At 43.4% G+C, this 23,669-nt stretch overlaps 1 protein-coding gene across 4 annotated transcripts in view; it reads right to left on the reverse strand.

Moving 5' to 3' along the window:
• LOC147250087 (cadherin-2-like) overlaps positions 1–23,669 on the reverse strand; it is a 188,926-nt gene that overhangs the window by 23,342 nt on the left and 141,915 nt on the right. For 3 of the 4 annotated variants that reach the window (XM_086224200.1, XM_086224203.1, XM_086224201.1), the window contains 3 exons: positions 18,682–18,867; positions 6,171–6,424; positions 4,921–5,063 (listed from right to left, as the gene is read on the reverse strand). In XM_086224200.1, coding sequence (XP_086080326.1) covers positions 4,921–5,063; positions 6,171–6,424; positions 18,682–18,867 — 583 coding nt within the window. The remainder of the gene's footprint in view (positions 1–4,920; positions 5,064–6,170; positions 6,425–18,681; positions 18,868–23,669) is intronic. The other variant, XM_086224202.1, reaches the window with a different exon arrangement.

A 23,669-nucleotide genomic window follows, 5' to 3' on the forward strand; every position in this document is an offset into this window, starting at 1 on the left:
CCCATCTCCAATCTGCAGTCTCAAGTCACCATCCTCCAGTCTCAAGCCGTCAGTCTCCCGTCTCAAGCCGTCAGTCTCCCGTCACAAGCCTCCAGTGTCCCCGTCTCCCGTCACAAGCCTCCAGTGTCCCCGTCTCAAGCCTCTGTTTCCCAATAAACCTTGTTTTATTTGCATTGTTTTGGATTTTGCACCAATGTGCCATCGTGGAGTGTTCTCACTAACTGTTTCTCGAGTCACCAGTCTCCACTCTGCAGTCTCAAGTCACCATCCTCCCGTCTCAAGCCGTCAGTCTCCCGTCACAAGCCTCCAGTGTCTCCGTCTCCCGTCACAAGCCTCCAGTGTCCCCGTCTCCCGTCGCAAGCCTCCAGTGTCCCCGTCTCAAGCCTCTGTTTTCCAATAAACCTCTTTTTTGCACCGTCCCACACTCTGTCCGCTATTGGGTCTACTCCCCTCCACTCCTACACGTAACAAAAAACAGTTTAAAACAACATAAAAAGTTGAGGGCACATGCCGACGAGAAACACCTGCGGCTGCCTTGAAGTGCCACACTGAAGTGTTTGACTTTTTGTTGTGTGTTTACTTCACTTCCCCGTTCCACGTTTGCATGCTTTGCAAAAGAGACAGCATTGCAATGCATGCAACGACAATGCTAACGTTCGACTTGACCACGTACATGTTGTTGTTTGTTTACCTCTGTGTTCCGGTGCACGTTTATATGTAATGATGACGTAGTCAATGCGATGACATCCGAGAGAGAAAAACACAGGCACGTAGCTCTCACAGCGGGAGTTCAGACCCAGGTCTTCTGGAAGCTTCAATGCGCCCTGATGCATAGCAAATGCGTTGACGTGCATTTTTCCAGTTTGAAAAGGGTATAATTCTCCCTGTCTCCTTCTTATTCTGTATGATTATGCCACAAAAAGCTATCAGTTATCTGATATGAATGCATGTCATCTGATGCATCAAAGTTTTATTGGACAGCATAAACTAATTGCTAACATGTATCCGACCAAGGGGTGGTAAGGCTCAGAGGTAGAGGCAACCGAAAAGGTCACTGGTTCAATCCTCACTTCCCCGAGTGACCATGTCAAAGTATCCTTGAGCAAGATACTGAGCGCCTAATTGCTCCTCTCTGCAATGGACTGGCGACCCATCCAGGGGTGTACCCCGCCTCTTGCCCAATGTCAGCTGGGTAGGCTCCAGCCCCCACCCTGTGACCCTTAATGGATAGGCGGTACAGAAAATGGATGGATGGATATATCTGACTAAGGTGATGACAACAAAAACAGAAGACATGTAACCTCTTACACAAGCTTGTGTGTGTTGATCCTTCTGTCTGAGTGGGGTTTCATGTCAGTGATGTCACTGCAAAAGTTGCTAGTGTGCCTGAAATTGAGCAGGAAACAGCAAAGACAGAAGGGTTTGTGTACGGAAACAGTGCAAGGTAGAGTGGATGGATGGGACAGAGCTACTGCTGCCGGTGAATGACATTCCTTTTCAACAATTTCCCCGACTCACAGAACACAGTTGTGAAAAGAAACAGGGAGGAGACTTGGAGAATGATGCATTTCAGGAAAGTGTCTCCATAAGAAATGAATGAGAGCTCTAAATAGAACTGCTGGAAGAAATTTCACCACTACTCAGGATGTTTAAAGATGTCGTATGTTATTTGGCCGTTTCAATTATCTGACCCTACCCTGACCCTGGGAACCCCCCAACCCCACATGTTTATCCTTTGGGGAAGGTTTTTTCAGCCAACATGACTAAAAAAAAATAATGGCACACAGCTGGGATATACACTGAATGTGTGCTTGACGACATTTTGCTGTCTGAACCTGAACTGGATTTCAGTCAAGTCAGGTCAATTTTATTTGTATAGTGCCAAATCGAAACAAAAGTTATCTCATGACACTTTACAAGTAGAGTAGGTCTAGTACCACACTCCTTCAATGAATTCACACCCAGCAATTCTCCATGCATTCTCAATGAAAATCTTCCTTTTAACAGGCAGGAATGTCAAGCAGATCCAGGTCCAATGGGGACGGCCTTCTGTTTTGACCGGTTGGGGGGAAAGAGAGCAGGAGAGGGGGGCAGATATATAGAAGGAAAGAGAGGGACAGAAATCAAGTTGGAGAGAAACAGAAAGTGTCTTTAGGGACTTATTGGTGCAGCCTGATAGATGGGAATTTCAGTAATCCTGCCTGGAAGTGACAAAAGCATGGACTAGTTTTTCTGCATCTTTTTGAGACAGGATGTGCCTGATATTAGCAATGTTATGTAAATGAAAGAAAGTAGTCTTAGAGATTTGCTTAATGTGGGAGTTAAAGGACAGATTCTGATCAAAGAGAACTCCTATGTTCCTTACGGTAGTGCTGGGGGCCAGGGGAATACCATCCAGGGTACCTATTTCATTAGATAGGGTGTTTGTAAGGTGTTTTGGGCCCAGAAGAATAACTCCAGTTTTTTCAGAGTTTAATAAAAGGAAATTATGGGTCATCCATGTTTTTATTTCCTTTAGACAGGCCTCCAGTTTAGTCAGCTGATTTGTTTCATGTGGATGCATTGATAAGTACAGCTGTATATTGTCTGCATAATTTAGTAGTAGTCCAAGCACATACTCTTGTGGAACACCGTAACTGACTGTAGTGGTTTCAGAGGGATTATCATGAGTGAGTATGAACTGAGACTGACCTAGTCACTATGACCTAAACCAGTATTGTATGGTTCCTTTAATGCCAATGACATGTTCCAGTCTCTGTTGAAGGATATGGTGGTCAATGGTAACAAAAGCTGCACTGAGATCTAATAAGACCAGAAGAGAGATGCATCCCTCATCTGATGCCAGTAGAAGGCCACTGGTAGCTTTGACTAGTGCTGTTTCTGTGCTATGATGAACCCTGAAACCTGACTGGAAATCCTCTACTGTTGCTGTGGAGAAAGTCAGAGCTATTTGGTCAAAACTTCTAGATCCAGGGTTGTTCTTTTGATAGGGGTTTAATTACTGCTACTTTAAATGACTATGGGATGTAACCGGACAACAGTGACACATTTATCATATCTAAGAGTGGTGCTAACTAGGGGTAGAGAATATTTAACCAGCTTACCTGAGATGGGGTCTAGAAGACAGGTGGATGGTTAAGAGGAGGAAATTATTGTACTAAGTTCATGAAGGCTAATAGGAGAAAAACTATCAAAGTGTGTGTCTGGTCCTACAGCTGCCTTTAAGGTTTCTGGGGTTATAGGTGCCATGTTGTCAGCTGATGGCAGGAGAAGAATTTTCTCTCTAATAAGTAGAAATTTGAAATTAAAGAAGTCCATGAAATCTTTGCTACCCAAGGAAACAGGAATATTTGGTTCAATAGAGCTGTGGCTCTCTATCAGTCTGGTCACAGTACTGAAAAGGAACCTGGGGTTGTTGTGTTTCTCAATTCAAGAACTTGAATGAAAGAGCTGTTGCTGAGCCAGATACATCAAAATTGTTCTGCCCTGTCATACAATTATTTTTTGTTTTTAAATAATATCTTATTGAGTCAGCGGCACGGTGGTGCACTGGTTAGCACTGTCGCTTCACAGCAAGAAAGTTCCGGGTTTGAGTCCTGGCTCAGGCACCGAATCTTTCTGTGTGGAGTTTGCATGTTCTCTCTGTGACTGTGAGGGTTCTCTCCAGGCACTCTGGCTTCCTCTCACAGTCCAATGACATGCAAATGGGGATTTGGCTAATTGAATTCTCCAAAGTGACCGTAGGTATGACTGTGAGTGTGAATGGTTGTCATGGATGGATCTTATTGAGTCCTATTTACAACACATGGAAAAAAACTCACATGACAGCAAAGGGAGGACAGCATGGTGAGCAAGCATACATATCACATAGATGGACACTATACTGAGATTACACGGTTAAAATAAGTTACATGGACCAGGAAAGACAGCTAAAAAATAGATAAATGAAATAAGAATAAAACATAAAAATTAGACACTCCATCAGTCCAAAGACATGCAAATGGGGACTCGGTTATTTGAATACTCCAAACTGACCATAGGTGTGGCTGTGAGAGTGAATGGTTGTCAGTCTATATATGTTGGCCCTGCGATGGATTGGCAACCTGTCCAGGGTGAACCCCTCAATTCTATAGTAAATCAAAATAATCAAGTGTGTGATCAAACCATCTGCTGGTCAGCGTTCACAGTGTTTCATCTTGTCATATGATGTGCAACATGTGACATTGCTAGCAGCAATAGGAAGCGCTGTTCATCAAATGTGCATTAAATTGTAGAGGAAACTAAATGGCATGTCTTTGTAATGACTGGATGATTTCTAGATGATTATACTGGAAGTTATTTTCAGAGCAGAGAATATAGAGTGAGTACAGAAACTAAACTATAAGTAACTATGAGTAAACTTTAAACTGGACAGGGTCTGTATATTGTTATATTTTAAGCAACATGACAATAAAAGAATTAGTCACAACCTGTAGAGATAAACAATGGAACACTCAAAGTTTCAGTTATAGACAAGAAGAAATTAAGAAATGTCACTGAAGTTGAGATTGACACATGGGCATGAGAGATGTGACAATCCTTTGGGTCTGTTTGATGATCATGAGCAATTGCCCAAAGGTGAATTAGAGCAGGAACAAGCCACATTGTCCATAATCATATGTAAAACATTCTACAAGCAGTATCATGACCATCTTAGTGCCGTATACCAAAAAGTATCATGTAATTATTGTTTAGATATGAGAAATTTTTCCTGAACCCTACAAATACCCTGCAGAAGCTGGACTCTGATGCTGCTTCCACATTGAAGCCAGCACCTCTGCAGTTCTTGCAAAAGCCCTAAGTTCCCAGTGAAAACAATCCACCTCTATGTATAAGGGTATGGGTTGACAGCAGGACGTCAGCAAAACCATCATGTCTCACCATTATCAGAGGCCATGAAGGTGACATTGTAGAAGTTGTTTTTGACATAAGGAGACTCTCGGTCAAGGATGGCGATGGTGGAAATCCGACCATTGACCAGATCTATCTCCAGCCAGTTGGCAGGGTCATACATCTTGGAGTACCTGGATTCAGTCAGCAAGAGAGAGAACATGAAAAATCACCACTGAGAGATTTTTTCATCTACTGCGCTGAATACAGCCCAAACAAACACTGGTGAGCTAATACATGAACACTGCAGAATTATCATGAGGCAGACACAAATTTATTAGTTTGTCCTAACTAAAAATTATTGGAATATTACCTGTGTGAAAGTTTGATAAAATATTTGTCACTTATATATTTCCTTAATGAGCTCTAGGCTTGAAAATACAGCCATAAACAGAGTGAAGCTTTAAATATTACCATGATTTGTCAGTAAAATGTATTTAATATGAAATTATTGTGTGCAATCAAATAACCACAGTTGAGAAATTATGTGAACAGAGAAAAGCAAAGCTTCCAACATTGATGAGTTGTGCCCCAAAATTCCACCCTGAGTCATCCAAGAATATAGAGTATTGCTCATTTTGTGTCTTGTTTAATGGTCAAATGAAGACGGGAATGGCACCTTTACAATGGAAGGAGCAGCTCAAGCTGCAGGATACAAAGCAATGACAAAATCAACAATCACAAGCCAAAATGTTTTTCCCAGTCTGCTCTATGATGCACAATACTGTATCTTAACATGTGTTTATGAGTGTTCTCTGACATGTTTTTGTGAAGAGTTTGCATCCATCATTGCCTGTTACAAGGCTACAAACTTCAGGACTACATTTAAAACCAGCGGGATGTAAAAGAATGAAAGATTGGGACAAAAATCAGCAGGAGAAACCTTAACTAGGTTAAAACATTCCTGTCTCTTTTTCCACATTTATTCACAGCGTTTCAGCAACAGTGTAACTAATTACAAAGGTTAATTTAATAGATGAAGTGAATGAAAAGCCAAACATGTATTTCAAGGATCTTGAAATGACACAATGAAAGATGTGTTGCAGAATCAATATTTAAATCGACACAACATGTGACACTTTAATTGTACATTTAAAATACAGCATTTTTTTTCATTTTAGCGAATGCAATTGTCACAATTGACAATTGTGTCAGAAGTGTCAATTGTGTAAACAGTCCCTGCATTAAAAACCAAACTTAAGTATGGAGTAATGGCATTCAGGGTGCAGTGGGTATCTTACCGGATAGTTTGTCTCATGAAGCGGTCAGGATCCTGGGCAGTGAAGGTGGTGAGCAGTGACCCAGCAGGTAAACCTTCCTCCAGTTTGATGGCTTTAGGATTGGGGCTGAACTCTGGACTCTCATTGATGTCCAGAATTTGTACAGAAACAGTTGCTGATGATTGGCGAGGCAAGTGGATACTGCGGGCAAGCATGGCCTCATTTTCTGCCTCCACTGTCAGCATGAAAGAACGATTCAGTTCAAAATCTATGGGCTGAACAGAAAGAAAAGGCGACACATGACACATTATGCTGTTTTTGAGAGTCCATTTCTGACGGATGGACACCTACAAAGTTGTTACAGTCAAAGTCTTTGTTCACCCTCTGAATGACTTTGACATTTCATATAACCTGTTTGGAAACAACAATAACTTGGACGTGAACAAGACACAATGACCTAATAATTAAGGCTCGATACCAAAATGTGCAAGTTGGGAAATGTGTTGATGATAATGTCAAGCTCTGTCTGTGTATTAAATGTTTAACACAACAGTACTGTTTCTGTGCCGTTTGAGTTGACACCCTCTGTCACTTTGAGTAAACCGTTAAATAGAAAGGGAAAATATGGAAGGATCAACTTATTTAATTTAAATATGTTTTCTGATGGTAATACATTCCCAGTGACAATGTGAAATGTTTGTTATGATCAGTATAGCTGGAGAACACAAGGAGGAGGACATGTTGTTGAAACAGTTGCAGTATAAAACCTGTGACAAAAAACAAAATAAAGTACTCGAAGAACCACAATAACACAGTACAATGGAATATAAATGAGTGGGCTTTGAATATTTATTTTTGTTGCATTTAGATTGCTTAATTTCCTTTTTAAAATATATGCCTGTAGGCCTAATTACAAATTAAGGACTGTATTTGAAATTCAAGTGGATTAATCTCCACTCAGTCACAGCACAGACTAGTGATACCTGTTATATCTTATTTAATTGCAAATACAAAGAGTTAAGAGAACAATATTTTGGTACACAGACCTTTGTCAGTTGATATCAATAGTATTCAGTGATGGGAAGAAACGCCGTTACCAACGGTGTTAGTTTTGTCAGTAACGTGTAATGTAACTAATTACTTTCTCTATCGTTACAATGCAGTGACCGTTACCAACACGCTGTTACTACGTGTTACTGAAGCTCCTCATTGAAGCTGTCATCTGACTCGGCTCACACAGACACAGGAGCCGCATATGCGTGTGTTTTTTTTCTCCTTTGGTGAGGGGGGAGGGGAGGGGCGAGATAACCTCCTAAGTAATGATGATTGGCTAAGTTAGAGTAAGATTTAATGTGAAGCCAACCAGAGACATCAGGTGGGCGGGTGTTTACACACGAACCCAGCACGTAGCAGCACACACACACAAACTATCAGAGATGGCGAGTCCAGAGTCACGGGAAAAGACGGTGTTTTCAAGATGGAAATATAGGCCGTACTTTAACTTCATGGAGGTTAAAGGTAAAAATGTACATGTTGAGTGTACATTATGTCGTCCCAGAGCGAGAGCAAAGACGCTGTCAACGTCCAATGTCAGCAACTCCAATTTAATGAAGCACCTTTCGACGGCACACGCTTCTACTAAACTAGTGGCCAGAAACATTGTTGACACTGCTAATGGTGATAGCAAGCCAGGTGGTGTTAACGTGAGCTCCACTAACAAAGAAGGACACAAAGCCACGCCATCCAAGCAGCCAAGGCTGGATTTCCACAAAAACTTGAGACACAGACAGAACTTAACAAACTGATAGGCCATTGTGAAGAACTCAGAATAAGGTGCAGGAGGACGATACACAACTGCAAGTAAGAGTGGTTTCTCTGCTTTCCAGTCTGGGTGGGAAAAGCTGACAGTAAGGCTCTCAAATGAATTATATTACCAATTAGGTCGAGGGTTTCAGTTTCTGTTCCTCCCACTCATGCCATTCCAGGTCATGCTGTCATTGCCCATGTGAGCACTGAAGTCCCCCAGTAGGACAATGGAGTCCCCAGTCAGGGAACCATCCAGTACCCTTCTCAAGAACTCCAAAAAGGGTGGGTACTCTGAACTAGTGTTCGCCGCATATGCGCAGACCAGAGTCAGGACCCGTTCCCTGACCCGGAGGCGCAGGGAAACAACCCTTTCATCCACTGGGGTAAACCCAAACATACAGGCAGAGTCTGGGGGTGATCAAAAAGCCCACCCTAGCCCTCTGCCTCTCACCCGGAACAACTCCAGCGAAAGAGAGAGTCCAACCCCCCTCAAGGAATTGGGTTCTGGTCTGGGAGCTATGTGTCAAGGTGAGGCTGACTAAATCTAGCTGGTAACGCTCAACCTCTTAAACCAGCTCTGACTCCTTCCCCGCCAGGGAGGTAACATTAAATGTCCAAAATTAAAATTCAAAAATTTAAAGCTTAGCTACAGCCTTGGAGTTGGAGCTACAAGCCAGCTATACCATCAATCGTCATGGGTGACATCAACTCCCTAACCAACCAGGAGTGTAGCCTGATGTGTTTTTCGGAGAGCTGGTTGACCGGTGGTTGAACAATTCCTGTGTGGACATGCCCAGCTTCACTGCAGTCCGTGCAGACAGGGATGTCAGAGTGAGAGGTAAGAGCAAAGGTGGAGATCTGATCCTATAAGTTAACAGTTGGTGGTGTAATCCAGGTCACATCACAGCAAAGGAGAAGATCTGCTGTGAGGATGTAGAACTTTCTTGCAGTCAGACTCAGAGTCAATGATAGCATGTGATGTCATCCATGAGACGATTGTTACAGTACAGACCCAGCATCCTGATGCATTCATCCTGATTTCAGGAGATTTCAAACTCGTTTGCCTCTCCTTCCACCTTACTAGCTTTGTACAGTATTTTGACTGTCCCACAAGGAAAAATAAGACGCTTTATCTGCTGTATGCAAATGCCAAGGAACCATACACTGCCTCAGCCCTTCTACTGCTAGGTAGATCAGACCACATCTTGGTGTTCCTTTGTCCCTTCTACAAACCTTGTGTCCTGAGGCAGCCTATAACCATCAGGACATTCTGGAAGTGGACACTAGAGGCCCATGAGTCAGACTGGGATGCACTGCAGGACACAAAGAGAAATAGGGGGGACATAGACATCAGCAGGAAAGGTGACTGCATCACCAGCTACACATCTTTCTGTGGGATATGATATTATTAGTGAGGGCTGTGCACTGCTTTCCCAACAATAAGCCCTGGATCATCTCTGACATCAAAGGGATCCTGAACCAGAAGAAAGCGTCCTCCAGGGAGAAGAGCAAGCAAGTGCAACAGGAGCTAAAGAGGAGCCTGAAGCAGGCCAAGATGGACTACAAGAAGAAGGTGGAGAGGAAGCTGCAGCACAATGACACCAGAGGGGTGTGGAGGGGAATGAAGAGCATCACTGGCTACAAGCTGAAGAACTGCCAGGCTACAGTAGGTGATGTGGACAAGGCCAATGAGTTCAGCCAGTTCTACACAGGTTTGACACAGTGGCTGGGGTCTGCTCTGCCTCACTGCTACCCCCTCCACCTCTCGTGTCACCCTTTTCCCTTACACCACCTTCTCCTAATTACTGCAGCCCCAATACCACAGCAGCAACTCCTCTCCCTCCAAGCTTCCCACCCTTCTTCTCTGTAGATGAAGTGAGGATTGAGCTAAGGAGGCTGTGACCAGGAAAGTTGGCTGGCCCAGAAGATGTTTGTAAGAGGCCACTTAAGGTCTGTGCCAACCAACTGGCCAAGCCCCTCCAGTGGCTGTTCAACCTGAGCCTGCAGACAGGGAGAGTCATGGTCCTGTGGACAACATCATGCCTCTTGCCAGTACCCAAGGTTACTGGCCAACCAAGCTCAATGACTACATTTTGGTGGTCCTCACATCACACATTATGAAGACCCTGGAGTGGCTGCTCCTCAGACCGCAGTCTGAACACGCACTTGACCCTCTGCAGTTTGGGCACCAGGAGTGCATTGGAGTAGACAATGCTGTTCTCTACCTGTTACATCGGGCCCACTCCTACTTGGACAAGCTGGAGAGTCAAATGAGGATTATATTTTTCAGCCTCTGCTGCTTAGAGAGAAGCTTGGACAAATGGGAGTTGAACCCGCCCCCTCATCCTGGATCACAGACAATCTGACGGCACAACCACAGCGTGTCAGATTGGGGAGCTCTGCGTCTTGGACAGTTGAGAGCAGCATTGGTGCTTCACAGGGGACTGTGCCGACTTCGTACCTTTGCATCTTGTAAACATCAGACTTTAATAACAATTCAGAGTTTGACCACATCCAGAAGTATTCAGATGATATGGCCATTGTGAGGAAGGGACAAGAGGTGGAGTACAGGGACCTTGCCGTAGCCTTCAGCAGCAGGTGTGAGAGGAATGGCCTTCTCCTGAACACCAGAAAGACCAAGGAGATGGTTGTCGACTTCTGCACGTCTATACCACCTCTGCAGCCGGTCAACATCAGGGGCAAGGATATCAGGTATCTGTACCTGGGTGTGCACTTGGATAACAAGCTGGACTGGTTGGTCAACACAAATGAATTTTACAGGAAGGGCCAGAGCAGGGTTTCTCTCTTGAGGAGGCTCAGGTCATTTGATATCTGCGAGGAGATGCTGTTTTTAGGGTTAGGGTTGCTTCTGTTTTTATTGAGCATTGCTGCACTGCCTGTCAGCATTATTTGTTGTGAGCTATGAGATACAGATCCAGCTGCCTCGAATTTCACGCAATCTCTTGATGGGGCCCTGACCAGTCTGTGACGGGTCCCTGCTTGGCAGTAGGCAGGTCCATGGAATTGTGGTCCCAAGGGCCCACAGATGTCGGGCTCACTGATTGTCAACCTGTTCCATTTTCAGTGGTAGACACCACTCCCTTATGGATCAGACAATATCCCCACAAACCACAAGGAGAAGCAGGTATAGCTGACACTATTGCAGGTCTCATCAAATCCGGAGTATTAGAACCATCCACCTCCACATGGAACACGCCCATACTCCTGGTCGAAAAACAAGAGACAGGTAAATATCGCATGGCACATGATCTAAGAGCTATAAATGAAATTCTAACCACAGCCACCATTCCTGTGCCCAACCCCTATGTGGCACTCACTAATTTGGGACCGCACCAACCATGGTTCACATGCATTGATTTGGCTAACGCTTTTTTCTGCTTACCACTAGCAGACAAATGCAGAGACATTTTCTCCTTTACCAACAGAGGACAACAGTGGCAATACACCAGGGTACCACAAGGATTTGCTCTATTACCAGGACTATTCAATTAGGTACTAAAACAAGCCCTGGATTGTCGTCCGCTTCCTCCGGACACCTCTCTAATCCAGTATTTAGATCTTCTCATTGCAGCACAGACACCAGCAGCGTGCCTGGCCGCAACAAAGGCTGTCCTCATCCGATTGGCTCGACGCGGTTTTAAGGTCAGCAAAAATAAACTCCAAGCGGTCAGGACGCAAGTTACCTTTTTGGGCAGAGTACTCTTGCAAAAAGGAGCTGGCATGTCGCTTGCACATACAGTCGTCCTCAAAATTATTCATACCCTTGCAAATTCTTGTGCTTTTTCCTTTAATGATGAAATAAATGCATGTTTTCAAATTTGTTTTTCAGCTTTATGTGACCAACAATTGAAAGAATGACAACAATATAAAATGAAAGAAAAAAAATATGGGGTATTTTATTAACAGAGTCCAAAAAAATGCCATGTTCAAAATTATTCATACCCTAGTCCATTGTCTTTATTTAATAGTCAATGGCATAGCCTTTATTCTTTATGACTGCTTCCAGACGATTCTTGTACGTGTCCACAAGCTTCTTGCACGTCTCCTGTGGGATGTTGGCCCACTCTTCCTTGGCGAATGCCTCAAGCTGGGTCAGGTTGGTTGGTTTCCTCGCCATCACTCTGGTCTTCAAGTGATGCCACAAATTCTCAATGGGATTGAGGTCAGGACTTTGACTTGGCCATTCCAGGACATTGATGTCATTGTCCTTGAACCATTTCTTCACTACCTTGGCAGTGTGTTTAGGATCATTGTCTTGCTGGTACATCCAGTTTTGGCCAAGCTGGAGTTTCACAGCAGATTCCTTGACATTTTCATCAAGTATCCTGATGTAATCCTCCTTTTTCATGCTACCTTGGACCTTGACGAGATTCCCTGTGCCACTGGAAGAAAAACATCCCCATAGCATTATGCTTCCACCACCATACTTGACAGTGGGCACAGTGTTCTTTGGTCTATAGGCTTCTCCTTTCTTCCTCCAGACATATTGAGTATCCATATGGCCAAATAACTCCAGCTTTGTCTCATCAGACCACAGGATGGTTGACCAAAAGCTGGGATCTTGCTTCAGATGACCTCTACAAAAGGCCAGGCGAGCTACCAGATGTTTTTTCCTGAGCAGCGGCGTCTTCCGAGGTTTACATCCATGGAGACCTCCTCTGTGCAAAACTCGCTCAATGGTGGACCGTGACACCTTTGTCCCTGTCTGCTCAAGTGTTTGAATTAGGGCCTTGGTTGTGGTGCGTGGGTTGGTGTTGATCTCTCGGCAGATTTTCCTGGCAAGTTTGGGGGACACCTTACGCTTTCGGCCACGCCCACTGAGATTTTTGACAGTGTTGAACCTCTTGTGCTTGTTGATGATGCTCTGGATGGTTGAGACAGGGACACCATACTGCTTGGAAATGGCCTTGTAACCCTTTCCTTCACTGTGGGTACGAACAAGACGCTGACATAGGTCCTCACTGAGCTCCGTCTTCTTTACCATGATGACCAGAAATTGACAATGACCTGAACACTTTCCCACTATTTATACTCTTCTGGAAAGATGTCTTTTTTCGCTTTAGCATTTGGCCAATAATGTTAAATAAAAGGTTTTATTCCATTGTGACATCTTGAGGGAATTACTGGACAAAAATCCCCACATTTGGCACATGTTTGTTGAAATATTATCAAGGGTATGAATAATTTTGAATTTGGCCTTTTTTAGAACTCCATCAATTAAATAACCCAGAATTTATTTTTTTTAAATTTTGTATTGTTGTCATTCTTTCAATTGTTGGTCACATAAAGCTAATACACAAATTTGAAAACATGCATTTATTTCATCACTAAATGAAAAAATCACAAGAACTAGCAAGGGTATGAATAATTTTGAGGACGACTGTAGATCTACCATACTGCATCACTCAAAGCCCATGACTACAAAGGAAATGTTGTCGTTTCTTGGTCTGACTGGATACAGTCGCAATTACATTCCTGATTATACGGGCATGACACAGGCTCTCGTAACTTGATTAAAGAACATGGCATGCATAACCTCAATGCTAAACTAAATTGGACCAAAGACACCGAGTCAGTCTTCATACAACTCGAAAAGAAACTAGAACAGGTGGCAGACCTGGCCCAACCTGACTACCAGTCTCCATTTTTCCTCGACGTTTCTGAAGCAGAGGGAGTGGCTAATGGTGTTCTGTTTCCGAAAAAAGGGGGAGAAAGGAGCATGCTCATGTACATCAGCATAATGCTAGACTCAATGGAAAAACGGCACCCAAAATGCACACAACACGCAGCAGGGGTAGCAAAACTGATTAAAAAAACAGCACACATAGTGATTGGACACCCCCTAAGGGTACTCATGTCACATAGCATTATAGCATATGTCATCTCCCAGACATTCACCTTGACATCACTAAGGCAACAGAGACTCAGTAAAATTCTGGAAGCACCAAACATCACATTCACCGATGAAAGAATCAACATGGGGGATTAGATGGAACCGGACCACTGCACAAGTGTGAACACGAAGCACAAAAGGATGAAAAGATACGACCAGATCTGAAAGCTCAACCATTAACAGATGCTGAAGAGATGTTCACAGATGGATGTTGCTACAAAGATGAAAAAGGTGGACTGAAAGCAGGATACGAGGTGGTGAAGAAGGAAGGACCCAACTGGGTGACAATAGAGGACCTGCAACTAGAAGGACAGCAATCCGCACAAAAAGCAGAGGTCATGGCTCTCATTGCAGCTCTCAAACTAGGAGAAGGAAAACGAATAAACATCTATACGGACTCTGCCTATGCTGCCAGAGCAACACATGTGGAACTGGGACAATGGATCAGAGCAGGATTTCTCGCGGCAGGTAACAAACACATTAAACACGAGCGGGAAATGAGAGAATTAGCAGAAGCTCTGCAACTTCCCCAGGAGGTGGCGATCAAAAAGTGCAAAGGTCATGACACTGCCATTACAGAAGTAGCAACAGGGAACCGAGAAGCAGATGCGGCAGCAAAAAGAGCAACAGGTTATCTGCCCCAACTACAAATGGTGAGTATGGAAGAAGAACTACAAATGTCTCCACAGGTCACACTGACTGACATCAGCCAATGTCAAAAGGGGGCCTCGCCACAGGAAAAGACAACATGGAAACAAAGAGGAGGACTTGAAACTGAGGGGCTCTGGCGAGGGCCTGATGGACGGCTAATATTGCCCCCTGGAATCAGAGAGCGGGCACTGGAAGAAGCACACGGAAACAGTCATGTGGGAGCGGCTCAGATGAGTCAAAATCTAAAAGAATGGTGGCATCCATTCTTATCAGATATAATAAAGAATTGGGTAAAAAGCTGTTCCATATATTCCCTGTACAACTCTAGCCAACCATTAAACCCAAGACATGTATGTTTCCGCTGGAGACCAGGCCAGGCAGGGAGATTGTGATAGACTAAACGGACATGGGGACGACGGTCAGAGGGTAAAGGTATGTGCTGATGTGTGTAGATGCAAGTCGGTGGTGAAGTTTTTGATTAACCAATACATTCCTCGACATGGGTTCCCACAGAAAATTAGATCAGATAATGGGACACATTTAAAAAACCAACATCTACAACAGGTGGAGGCAAAGTTGGGGTTGAAGCACTCGTTTGGCACCGTGTATCACCCTCAATCACAAGGTAAGGTGGAAAGAATGAACCAAACCATCAAACAAAGATTGGCTAAAATCTGTGCACCGATAAATTTAAATTGGTTGGATGCTCTACTGTTGGCTCTAATGACAGTTTGATGCTCTGTTAATCAGGGAACAGGTTTCACCCCATTTGAACTCTCCACAGGAAGGCACTTCCCAGGACCAGGAGCAGGCCTGCCACCAATGGAGCTGGAATTCGAAAGAGGGCACAAAGCATATTTTACTGAACTCCAAGCTCTCATTTCAGATTTCTCCAAACAGGTCCAGGACAAAAGACAGGTGAAGGTCGAGGGCATCCTCCCCACTGCTGACTGGGTCCTGCTGAAGGTCATCAAGCGGAAGTGGTCTGAACCCAGGTGGACCGGTCCATTCCAGGTGACTGAGAGGACGTCCCATGTGGTACAGCTCAGAGGGAAAGGAGACACGTGGTACCATTGGAGCCAGTGCCCAGCGGCAGAGGAACCAGGCAGATCGGTCCAGGAGATCCACACAGACCTTCAAAGACGGTGCACTGACTCGGCTGAGTCAGAATCAAACCCTGACCTCAACAAAGGGGCAAAATAATCCTCGGTCAGTGGCAAGGTCACAGGGCAGTCGACCCCTGTGACTGAAGAAAGAAGATACCACCCAGAACAGCTGACAACATAGATGATGGACAATTGATTCTGCTCATCATCCTCTGGCTGGTCGTATGTTTTACTTTTCTTGCAGCTATGCTCAAGTTAGCCCTCACAGGCAGCACTGTGTTTTAACCGCTTCAAGCTTAATCAAGTGTATTAAAAGTTTCTTTGCATTCCTCCACTAATTGACGAGCCAGAAGATCCTGAGGAGGAAACTTGATTTTCAACGGTACTATTTAGAGTGATCTCCTAAAGGAGACCAAAAGGGGGAATTGTGAGAAAATGAGCTTTTGATCATGTTCTGTTCATATGTCACCACCATATCAGGAGTTGATTGTGTATAAGTACATGACGTGATTGTTTTTGTTAAGTTGAGCAGGCTGCTAATCACACCTGTACTGTCAAGCCTGAATGTCAAAAACAACAAGACAAGACGACCTGACTGTGCAGGAGACAGGAGTACTAATCAAGAAGTGTGATATGCATGAGTGTAAAATTATGTATGCAAAAAAGGTGTAGCTTCAAGCATATATTCACTGTTTGTTGATATCTTATTCAGACTCTCTGCTGCACTCTCAAGGTGCATGTAGTGGGGTCTCCAGTTATATCTGTGTCTGCTTTGTTGTGTGAAATAAAGTGTTGATTTGTCTAAAGCAGATGACTCCGGTTGATCTCTTTTCATCAACGGACCTGGTGAAGTCAGCATACTTCAACATAAAATAAAAGGAAAATTAAGTAAAAGTAATTAAAAACCAATTTGTGCCACAGATATTAAACATTGTGTTGCGGGCTACTTCAAAGACTTCACTCATCAGGTTTTGGATAAAGTATAAATCCAGTGATCTTGAAGCTCCGCACTCTTCCACACAGTGTGACATCTATTTTAATCATGAGAGAGCTGCTTTCCAGTAGTAGCTGCTTTACTATAGAAACTAACAAACTGCTAGTGGTTTGTGAACCTCACAGCATGTGTGCATTTGAAGTGATTAACTCCCGGCACATTTCAGAGCTGAGTGAACCTGGAGTCATGCTCACGTTGATGATCACTCCGTCAAGCATGTGTAGCGCTCAGCTGGCCGCGTTCACAGTAGGATGGGCTGAAAGGTCGCCAGCCAAACAGGTTCCCAGCCCCCACATTGTTCCAGAGTATGGCCACTGAAAGAGGCTAATACAGAGAACCAATACTGATATGACTGTCAACTGGCCGTCTCGTGGTCTATTTTCGCGCCTGTTGCGTAAATCACTGGCAAGCCCTGGAATCTCCAGATGACGCGCTGCAGCAGACACGCAGAACCGGCGCAACTCTCCCGCTGCTCATGCTGGCATGAGCACGAGACGGGAAATAGACAGTCAAACCAGTATCATATGAGTATTTTACAGCGATTATAATGTCTGTATCTGCATATGTGACACTGATGAGAAAATACACAATATGAGAGGGACAGGAGTTCTCCAGCATCTCTGCTGCAGCTCCGTCTCTGTTCCAGCGCATGTTAAGTAAAATTACATCATCATTTTTGTTGATAATTTAAAAGCAAACTACTACTACTACTGCAACTCTCTTCTGGCAGGCCTCTCTGCATGCTCATTCAAGCCTCTGCAAATGATCCAGAATGCAGCAGCACGTCTGGTCTTCAACCAGCCAAAAAGGGCACATGTCACCCCGCTGCTGGTTTCCCTTCACTGGCTTCCAGTGGCAGCCAGGATCAAATTCAAGGCACTTCTCTTGGCTTACAAAACAATCACAAGAACGGCTCCAGCCTACCTGGAATCCCTGATCCAGGTCTACTCTCCTTCTCGCCCACTACGCTCTGCATGGGAAAGACGCCTGGTGCTTCCATCCCTCAGACTCTTCACTTCTGTTGTTCCCAAATGGTGGAACGAACTACAGAACTCTGTGTGTTCTGCTGAGTCCCTTTCTACTTTTAAGAGACAATTGAAGACTCAATTGTTCAGAGAGCACCTAGGCACTTAACCTGACTCTTCTCCTCTTTGGGGTAGAATAAGGCAGAGGGTCCAAGACCCAGCACTTAGTGATTATGTAGCACTAACTGTGTTGTGTGATGTTGTATGTCTGTTATATTAAAAAAAAAAAGGGAGGGGGGCGACACTTCTTCTGCCACTAGATGGCAGTACCTGTGACCAAATCACAACTGAAGCACTTTTGTGCTTCCTATGGACTTTTCCTTAATTAGGTCTAAATTCTTGCTTGTGTTGTACGTTGCTTTGGACAAAAGCATCTGCTAAATGAAATTGTAGAATTGTAGAAATATTTCATAATTTTATTCATACATGTATGTATGCATACAGTATATTGTAAGAGAAAAAATCAGGCATTATCTATTTGCAAATCGAAAATATGTATTAAAGCAAAACTAAAGCAGAAGATGAATGCAGTAGAGTAAAAATCTTCTGCCATCTCCTGGTGACACCCTGCAATTGAAGAAATGGGCGTGATCATAGTGGATTGTGGGCACACCCCCAAGAGGAGGGGGGGGGGGGGGACTCCCAGTGGCTGGAAACTGGCTGGAGACCGACTGGCAGCCGGATGGCAGCCGGATGGCCTCTGGATGGCAGGAGAAATTCAAGGCAGCTCTATCTGTACATTGAATGAAGGGGATGAATAAAGTATTTATCAATCTATCTTGAACAAAAAAGAAATTCAATAAAAAAAGCATCAAAACTATGCTTTTTGAGAAGATCAGAAATCTATTTCTCAGAATGCTGATGTATTTCTAATCTATCAAATAAAATTTTAATACAGATTTTTCACAAACTATCGACTGTATTTCATTTCTCCTCTCCTCATTGTAGTTCTCATTGTGAGTGGAGGGGTCAGCAATTCAAATACAACATTCAGATAACCTGCCTTTTGTATTTGTTGTGTTTGTTTCATGCTCACCTTGACCACAGTGAGCAGGCCTTTATTGGTAGCGGGGTCAGTGGGAATGGAGAAGCGTCCAGTGGGGTCTCCAGCAATGATGCGGTACACAGAGATCCAGGCTGGAGTGTGAGGCTGGTCTTTATCTGTCACAGTCAGGTTTGCAATAATCACATTCACCCTGTTCTCATGAACCTCTCCAAAGAACTGTCAGACAAAGACACAAAGACAGACTTGGAGTAACAACTGTTGTAAAGCATACAGGAAAGTTAAAGCACTAAATATTATAGTTGTAAGATTTACTGTCAACAAGACCTCTTAAGAGTAGAGCTTTTTAGTGCTGTGTCATAGTCAACTGGACTGCTCAGTTTCCTTGAAGACATTCTGCCTCTCATCTAAGAGGATTCTTCAGTCCTTAATCAGTGGTGGGGAGTTGCAGGCTTTTATAACTCTTGTGCTTGCAATCTTTTACAGACTCATTTGTCTGCCTGAGCTCTGGGTTTCAGATGTGCTGCTGTCACATGAACGCATTATTCAGAACATCATTACTCTCATCCAAAAACTGAATGACTGAGAACCTTTACCGACAACTGAGAGTAAAGAATGGATTAATTTCCTCTAAATTCCGCTTCTTAAAACTGGGACAAAACTTTAAACAAATACTGGTGCTCCTGGCCCAATTTGTCATAGTTTCTTTGTCTTTATTCTGTCTTTTCAGTCCTACCCTGTCTGCAACCACCCATAAAATGTCAGAGGAGCAGCACATTGACTCTGTTGTTGTGACTCATTGGGATTGCTGTGTGTGTGTGTGTGTGTTTGTGTGTGTCTTCGCATGCGTGTGTGTGCGCGTGCGCGCACGCGTGTGTGTGTGTTGGACACATTCCGTTTAAATGTAGCTTTGTTTTATTTATATACTTAATTCAAACAGATAATTTGTGGTTATTTATATTTCATATTCATTATTAATTCCATGATTTGTATATACAATATGTTGTTTATTCATTAATTATTGAATGACACATGATTTCATCTATTGTGATAATTCCCATGATTGGACTCTGGAGGCTGTTCTCACGCTATTTAGCAGAAGTAATTTAACTCTCTTTCTGGCCCCGTCAGTTTTCATGTTCATGGACATTATACGATTTTTATTTTTTTACTTGGAAACTATATGGACATTTCTCTCATTGTGGCATGCAGCCAATGAGGTATTTACATTTCTGCATATTATTTCTGTGAACTGTTGTTAGTTACTTGTTATGTTTAGCCTACATTATATATGGTTTGGTGATGTCCTCAGTGAGCTAATTATTTTGTGTTAATTGTATTATTTGTACAGTTTTCACAGGGTTGATGGAAATTTGGAAGCTTCATTAACCCTGCTGAAAGGAAACTAGTTGTATTCATTGTGCTTGGGGGGGTTACAGTGAAACTCGACCTATTTCACCAATGCAAGTGGGACAGAAGATGGTGCCAGTGGGTTGTTTCATCACAGTGGGACTGTGCTTGGAACTGCATAACAGCTCAAATTGAAAGCTAAGTTCAGCTTGCATCTTACATGTAAAGGCATAAAGAGCTTGGACACTAGGTTTATACACTATAAAAATACAATAATATAACATACATATTATATTTAATATATAATAATATAGTAACATACTCAGTTCACATTTATATGTACAAGGTGTCAAAGCAAGGAGAGCATGTTATTGGTCAGATTAGGGATAAAACAAGTGACAAAGAAGATTCGCAAGAGCAGCCTAAGAAGAGTCAATTCAGTGATACTGTTGAAGAACAGATGGTAAAACAAGGTAAAAAAAATCCAGGAATCTGACAGAGAAGTAACTTCAACTAAGGTTCAAATTCACATATGAGAAGTGGAAAGACAATGTTAGATTTGCCAAGAAGATACTATCACACGTAACAGAGCCAGTAACTGATGACACTGATGATATGCTCAATGAAGTCATTAGCGAGGACCGTGTTTCTCATCAAATGTCCAGTGTGCATATGATGAACTACAGAAAATTGTAACATCACATCAGGAAACACTTCAGAGAGTTGATCTGTGCATCCAAGTATCCTAATTCATCTTCAATAGAGCCTGAAGACGACTGAGTGGACATACACTTGAGGAAGAAGATGACTGGCCTGAAGTGAGTTCTCTTTTAGACTCCTGTATCAGTTCTCAACTCTGGGTCTAAGAGGACCTCACTCCATACAAACGGGTCCACTGAAAAATGACAAGAAGCTGCTTCTGATGCCACTGCAAGTCAAGCTGTGCTGAAAGTATCACAAGAACAAAAAAGAGAGCAATGTGAAATACAGCTACTGGAAGAAAAACCTATGAAGACACTAGCAGAACAGGAGGCAACAGCTGTAATACGCTGACAAAGAATGGAATGAGAAGCTGAAAAACTGAAATTAAGAATTCAGTGAGCGGAAGAGGAAGCTAAATTCAAGCTCAAAAGATGGTACACATGCAACTCTCCAAAGGATACTCAATGAAAAGAAAGAAAGGCATAATATTTGGGGATAATAAAAGGTCTCCATGCAGCGTAAGCAAGAGTAGAAGTGTACAATAAAGTGGAGGTCACAAATAAAGAGACGAAAGACATCATACTGGATAGTGAGTTGAGAACAGTAAAGCAAGTTCCTGTTCTCACAAGTCCTCCATCCCAGTTTGTGTTCTCTGCACCAAGGACCATAATCAACTCCCCAAATGAAAGTACAGCAGAGACCATTAAGGTGCTAGCAGATGCTGTGGGTACCAACAGAATCCCAAACCCTTAACCACCAGAATTTAGTGGGGATCCATTTATGTACAATGACTCAAGACTGTCATTTGAAACACTGATCAACCAGAAGAACACTCAGGAGACTGAGAGGATCTATTACCTCTGCAGGTATGTTGATCAAGAGGCAAAGAAGGCGATGAATGGCTACTTCCTACTCGGCACACCATCCACCTTTGTTGCTGCATGGGAGCTCTTGGACGAGAGATATGGAAACCCACTCACAATTGCACAGTCGTACAGGGACAAGCTCCACACGTGGCACAAGATAGGACCTCAGGAGAGCCTTGAGCTCAGACAGTTCACAGATTTTCTTCACAGTTGTGGGGCCACCATGACTCACATAAAGGGTCTGGAAGTCTTGAACAGAAAGATTCTCTCCAAGCTACCAGACTGGTTAATGGCTAGGTGTAATTGGAATTCCATTGAAATAGAAGAGCAAGATGGCCAGTTTCCCACCTTCAGCCAGTTTGTTGCATTTTTAACCAGAGAAGTAATGGTCGCCTGTAACCCCGTCAGCTCTCTGCAGTCATTCAAACAAGGTGAAGCAAAGAACCCAAGAGGCAAAAAGATCAGGACTATGGGAGCAAAGGTACTGGCTATGAAATCAAATAAAAAGGAGGTCATCACATGTGTATTCTGCAAGAAGAATGGACACACCTTACTCACATGCATAAAGTTAATGAAAGCAGAAGTTCAAGAGAGAACAACTTTTATTAAAGTAAATGGACTGTGCATTGGTTGTCTCAAGCCTGGCCACCACTCAAAGACATGCAGCAGTAGAAGTAAGTATGATGTGTGCCACAAGTGGCACCCTACCTGCCTGCGCATGGATAGAGCCAAAGGTGACAAGAAAGCAACACGAGCCAAGGGAAAGGTCAAAGCCAAGAAGAAGCCTTCTGGTTTTCATATACAACTTGCCCAGCAGAAGAAGTTCTCGTGTATGTGCTGCTGGACTCTCAAAGTGACTTTATTCTAAGTGAAGTTGCTGACATGTTGAAAAGCCAACAAAGACCACATCAAACTCAAAATCACTGCAATGACTGCACCCTCAACAGTAAACTCTCAAAAAGTGACCAATTTACAAGTCTGGGGCTTCGACTCAAAAACCAAATCTCCCTTCCATCAGCCTATACAAGAGAGTTCATTCAAGCCAACAGAGCTCAGATACCTACAAATAAACAGGCAAAGGCTTGGTCCCACCTGGAGTATCTTCTGGATAAGATTGTACCTTTACTGGAATGCAAAGTAGGTTTCCTCATCGGGTACAAATGCTAACAAGCACTTCTACCAAGAGAAGTTATATCTGGTTAATAAAACCAGCACATGCACAATGCACAGACCTAGGATGGGGTATTGTGGGATGTGGAAGTCCCTGTGTAGACTACAGAGATGCCATTGGAATGAGTCATCTTATAGACGTGAGACAAGTGACACCAGATGTTGAGTCCTCTATTAGTTTTAGAACAGAAGTACACTATGTAAGCTGGACCAAAGTGAAAGAAGTGACCGCGATAGAAATCATCAAGGTCCTTGAGTCTGCCTTCTCAGAAAGAGCCAAAGAAGATAATCCCACCTCATAAGATGACATAAAGTTCCTATCAAAACCAACAGAGAACATGGAACTCAAGGAGAACAGTCACTACGAGATGTCCCTGTCATTCGAAAGTCAAGAACCAGTTCTACCTAACAACAAGATAAATGCAATACTAAAAAAAAAGACTTAAGAAAGATGCACCCTACTACAAGGACTACTGTACCGTTATGGAGGATATCATTTCCCGTGGTGATGCAGAAAGAGTCCCTGAGGAAGAATTTGATAAGAGCCTGGCTTGGTACATACCTCATCATTGAGTGTATCATCTGCAGAAACCACGGAAAATACGTCAAGTTCCAAGAAACATCCCTCAACGACCATCTGCTCACAGGTCCTATCCTGGCAAATGCACTGGTTGGTGTTCTGTGCTGCTTCTGAAAGAGCCCTGTTGCAATCATGTAAGACATCGAAAGAATGTTCCACCAGTTCAAAGTAAGAAAGGATGATCAAGACTATCTACGTGGATGGTAGTGGGAGAATGGCCGCATGGATACAGATCAGTCTACAGGATGAAGTTCCACCTGTTTGGGGAAGCCTCCTCCCCTGGCTGTGCTGCAGTCAAAGAACAAGACATGGACTTTGGGGTACTACATGTAGAGACAGCTCTTGGAGTAGAG

Source organism: Aulostomus chinensis, chromosome 14 (genome assembly GCF_037954235.1).
Source record: "Aulostomus chinensis isolate RoL2024-O1b breed Wild chromosome 14, RoL_Achi_v1.0, whole genome shotgun sequence".
NCBI classification, from domain to species: Eukaryota; Metazoa; Chordata; class Actinopteri; order Syngnathiformes; family Aulostomidae; genus Aulostomus; species Aulostomus chinensis.